At 33.5% G+C, this 5,138-nt stretch overlaps 1 protein-coding gene across 1 annotated transcript; it reads left to right on the top strand.

Annotated features, from left to right (window-relative positions):
- Positions 1 to 3,031: 3,031 nt before the first annotated feature.
- Positions 3,032 to 4,757, top strand: LOC139841931 (uncharacterized). Its single transcript, XM_071832118.1, has 4 exons — positions 3,032 to 3,230; positions 3,329 to 3,445; positions 3,586 to 3,628; positions 3,980 to 4,757. Exons 1-4 carry the CDS (start codon positions 3,095 to 3,097, stop codon positions 4,713 to 4,715), a joined length of 1,032 nt encoding a protein of 343 aa, XP_071688219.1. The 5' UTR covers positions 3,032 to 3,094; the 3' UTR covers positions 4,716 to 4,757.
- The last annotated feature ends 381 nt before the right edge of the window (positions 4,758 to 5,138 follow it).

The following is a 5,138-nucleotide window of genomic DNA, read 5'->3' as shown; positions in this document are numbered from 1 at the left end:
TTAGAATAGATGCCCTCTCCATACTCAATTGAGTTTTGGTCATAAAAACACTAATTGTGGTTAATTACGCCTAATAACATCTTAATGACAAATTAACCAAAATTAGGCATAACACATAAGTGTTAATCAACAACTTGTGATCTTAATTCTTATCTAGATATCCTTAGTATGATCATCAAGTACCAACACACTTAAGCCAATGTTACTAGAACAATAATTGTTATTAGAAATGACTTAGTGATTAATTAAAGCTAAATGAGGAACAATGCTCTCAAGGTTAACTAGTAATGACTTGTAATCCTAAAATACACTTAGATACATTCAGGATGGTCACCAAGTTCCAACTAGAAATTGCTCTTCCCTTGTGCATGTGTTGGACATTAATGTGTGCTTACACATTAATCAAGCAATATGTTATATTGCAATTAAACTTGTTAAAAGCTTGAATTATAAGTTTTGCAAGTATCTATATGATTGATCCTAGAATAACTATCTCTTGCTATGTGTGAGTATTACTTGCTACTTGACAATATGCTTAATACTCATAAACTTGTCAACTTGATTAATATGTTTGCTATGTGCTCACTAGTTAGGATTCAAGTAACTAACCTACTCCAATAGATTAAGTGTAAAATGCTTCTCAATGAAAGTATAGTAAATTGTCTATTTGGTCTAGTCTAAGTCACTAAGGGTGATCGCTTATGACTTAACTTTGACGTCTCTACATACTTCATGATTATCTTATAGAGACATCACTCAATTAATCTCTACCTAAACTCAAAAAGAACATGACTTGTGATTAATTGAAACTAGGAAGTTAATGACATAGTGACTAGTCTTTAGAATTGAACCAAAGGCATTAATGTGACTAACTAAGTCTTGACCAAACTGAGATTTCCCAAAATATCAATCAAGACGCTTCTCCAAGAATGTTGGGTTTGCCACTTTTGGAATGTTAAGTCACTTTCATGCAATAAGACCAAATCTCACACACTTAATTCATATAGTACTTGTATAGGATATTTGGTTTCTTTTGCAGGTGCTAGAAGGAGTAAAGGTGCCAAAATGTGGTGTTCAAATTTGAGTCAAACGGCTATACAACGGATACCAAATTTGGACTGGAGCACGCACGGTCGCACCACGGTCGACCGTGCAGGCAACCGTGTGTCAACGGCTATTTTTTGAATCCCACTATAAAAGGCAAACATTAAAGAGCATTTGAAGCTGACCTTCTTGCATATTTCAAAGGCTTATTTTCAGAGATCACAAAGGCTCTAATTACTACTCAAATGTGATCAAGCAAGAGAAGATTCTATGATCTTAGGGATATAGAATTTGGTTGTTGTAAACTTACTAATCAAAATCATTAATCTTGTGAGTTTACTTAGTGTACTGTATGTCCTAGTATTGTCTTAGGATCATCATTGCAAATTATATAAGTCTTGTAACTTCAATTAGTAGAAGCATAGGCTAGCTTAGTGATCTACTTTCTTAAAGGGATTTAGGAAGTTGATTAATCTTATTTGGAGATTAATACTTGTCCAAGGTGAAGACAAGTTGATCTAGGTTGGAGTTGATCTTTCAAAGGGATAGAAAGATTAGGTTTGTTGTCTACCAAAGAAGTTGAAGACTTGTAAATCGGATCTCCACCGGATTTGGAGAAAAGTGCTTAGTGAAGCAACAAATCCCGATTAGTGTAATCGGGGAGTGGATTAAGGTGGATTAGTTAACATCCACCCGAACCACTATAAATCCTTGTGTCTATGTTCTTTACATTACTTCATTTATCATTTTGAACATATATACTACACACATCAAGTTTGAGTTGAATTGGTTGATCAAAGTTAATTGAATTTGATGATCAATCGAAAAGGTGTTAAAAACGTATTAAGTAACTATTCAACCCCCCCCCCCCCCCCCCTTCTCTCTCGTTACTTACAATTATATTGATATTCATTTATAAAATAATTTTCTGAATACGTTATTAAATCGTAAGCAAAGCAAAAAGGGTGTTTTTTTTTCTTTCAAATTTTACTATATATGGATGACATCTTAATTAAAGTGAAATAATACTTATTAATAAAGTTTGAGAAAACTTATGTATAGATGAACTTGAATTTTTGTTACTTCAAAACAATGTTTTTTTGGAAAGTTAGGTTTGGTTCATTGACGGGGATCGAAAACCACACACCCGGTCATTTTTCACGCACATACGCGTTATCGTGCGGAAATTCGAATTGCATAACAGGAACTCGATCTGTCAATCCATAAAATCATGTGAATCCAGCCGAATTTCTGTATACGGGTTGGTAAAACCTTGTTGGAGCTAATCGATTCATTGTGTCCCACATCGGAAACTGATAGAAAGAAATGTATGTATATAAGTTTATGGAAACCTCACTCTATCACCAATTGATTTTAAAGAAATGTGAAACTCATGAGCTTATATGTAGTACATGTTGGTGGACCTGAAAACGATCCTACAAATGGTATCAGAGCTTGGTTATAGCCCAGATGTGTGGACGGTACAGAATGGTAGCGGAGGCTCAAAAACCGAGATGACTATGGACGTGACCGAGGAGGAGGTCGGGTGTCCGGGAAGAGTCGAGATGGTATTGAACGTGTCCGTAGAATTAGCGTGGAATGAATCGATTAAAGGTGTGATTGTTGGAGCTAATCGATTCATTGTGTCCCACATCGGAAACTGATAGAAAGAAATGTATGTATATAAGCTTATGGGAACCTCACATTATCACGAATTAGTACAAACCTCTTATTCGAACTTTTTACAAAGCAAGAGATCAACTCTTGAAATAAGTATTTTATTTACGTGATACTCAGCTCCGTAATTTTTATTTTTCTTTTAAGTTTTGAAATAAAGGAGTTTATTAGTAGTTTTGTCTTTTACAGACTTCCTTGAAAGACTAAAAAAGTCTCCTCCATAAAAAGCCAACCAGCATACCCACCAGACAAAATTGTCCACTTATAACAGATCACACACACATATAGAAACTAAGATTTACTACTACGAATAAAGGTCAACCATAAAGTGATACACATACTTACAATATAAAAAAAACATAAAATAATAATAATGGGAAGAGCTCCTTGTTGTGACAAAGCAAATGTCAAAAAAGGACCATGGTCTTCTGAAGAAGATGAAAAACTTAGAGAGTTTATTAATAAACATGGTACTGTTGGTAACTGGATTGCTCTTCCTCACAAAGCTGGTATATTTATATTTATCTCTCTTTTGTAATTATTATTTATTTTTATGTGTATTTTTCATTTAATATATGCAAGATTTACTTATTAATCATATGCATAGGTTTGAAGAGATGTGGTAAGAGTTGTAGGTTGAGATGGCTAAATTATCTTAGACCAAATATTAAACATGGTGAGTTTTCTGAAGATGAAGATAAAATCATATGCAGTTTGTATGCCAGCATTTTTTTTTTTTTTTTTTTTTTTTTTTTTTTTTTTTTGAAAGGCAATGTTAGTGGTTAGAGTTAATTCACGAAAATCCCCCCCCCCCCGAGACTCGAACCCTTGGTCTCCTCGAACACCATGTTAACATGGTGACCAATGAGGCAAAGCCCCATTGGCTGTATGCCAGCATTGGGAGCAGGTTTGTACATACCCTTTTAATTTGGATCTTTCTTTTTAAAATCTTTATTTTAGGTTCATTTGTATTTTGTAACACCTATATATGAATATGATTATGATTATGATTGTACCCTTTTATACATAGTGTCTAGCTATTATTTGTACATATGTCCTTTCCATTAAAAGTCATGTATACATCAAGTCCTAATTTAGAATTATACTCGTAGCATTTATGGATATATGCATGAAGCAAATCTCAAATCTACATTCATTATGTAGTGTTATCACTTTTTCTTGATTATGTACATATGAATCAAGATATATTTCCAATTTTCTTTACATATTTGAAATGTATATATGTATGTATGTTCAGATGGTCAATAATAGCAGGTCAACTACCAGGAAGAACTGATAATGATATCAAGAATTACTGGAACACAAAGCTTAGAAAGAAGCTTATGGCTATGCTTCCTTCTTATCAAAAGAAACCATCTTTTTACCCTTCTATTAATCCACTTCAATCACCAAATAATTTCTTGAATATTGCTTCTTCATCATCTTTTTACAACCCTAATTTCATAAATAATGTTAGCAACAATTTGATCAGCACTAGTAGCTTTATTGATAATCACATTTATGTTAATGATCTCATTCAACCACCACCACAACCACCATCATCATCAAATTCTTTCAGTTGTATGTTCTTAAACAATAACTATAATCTAGGGTTTCAAGATCAAGATATGAACAAAGAGTACTACTACCCACAAGTGAAAGAAAGGATGCTAATGTTTGGTGGAGATCAAAACAGTCACAAAGATCATATAATCAAGCAAGAAGACCAATTTGCCCCTGAGGGTTTTGGAGATCTAACTCCAAATTATGAATTTATGACAGATCATAACAATAACTTTGTTGATCAGAAACCAAAAGGGTATTTCAAGAATCTTGAAGAACTGAAACAAGTGATTGATATCAAGAACAACAGTTGTAGTATCAATTTTAACATCAACAGCTACTTGATGACTGAAGATAATAATGATGATGAAAACAAGACAACACATAATAATATTACTGATGAATATTATATGATACAGTATAATGATTGATGGGAGTAACTAGCTAAGTGACTGTTTTGCTGTTGTAATTAAGAAAACTATCAAATTTAGAGATCTCTTTGGCACAGTTTCTTGGAGTTTGTGTTGATCTGTACTTTAAAATTGCACAAGGAAAAAGAGATTTTTTTTTTAAATACCGAGTATTTTGAATCACTAACGGGGAATAACCCACTCAACCGATCATTTTTCATGCACACACATGCTTTCGAGCAGAAAATTGAACCGCATTACAGAAACTCGATTCTTAAACCATCACGAGGAGCCAGGTAGGTAAAACCTCCTCGGTTAAATGCCTGAAATATTTTAAGAGATGAGATTCGAACTTGAGACCTTCACACCATCCAACACACAAGGTGTTGGGTGTACTACTAAGCCACAAAGGTAGGTAAAAAATAGATTTTTTTTAACTCTATA

This window comes from Rutidosis leptorrhynchoides, chromosome 4 (genome assembly GCF_046630445.1).
Source record: "Rutidosis leptorrhynchoides isolate AG116_Rl617_1_P2 chromosome 4, CSIRO_AGI_Rlap_v1, whole genome shotgun sequence".
Classification (NCBI taxonomy): Eukaryota; Viridiplantae; Streptophyta; class Magnoliopsida; order Asterales; family Asteraceae; genus Rutidosis; species Rutidosis leptorrhynchoides.
The sequence above is the reverse complement of the archived record's forward strand: the minus strand, read 5'-3'. Positions and strand labels throughout refer to the sequence as shown.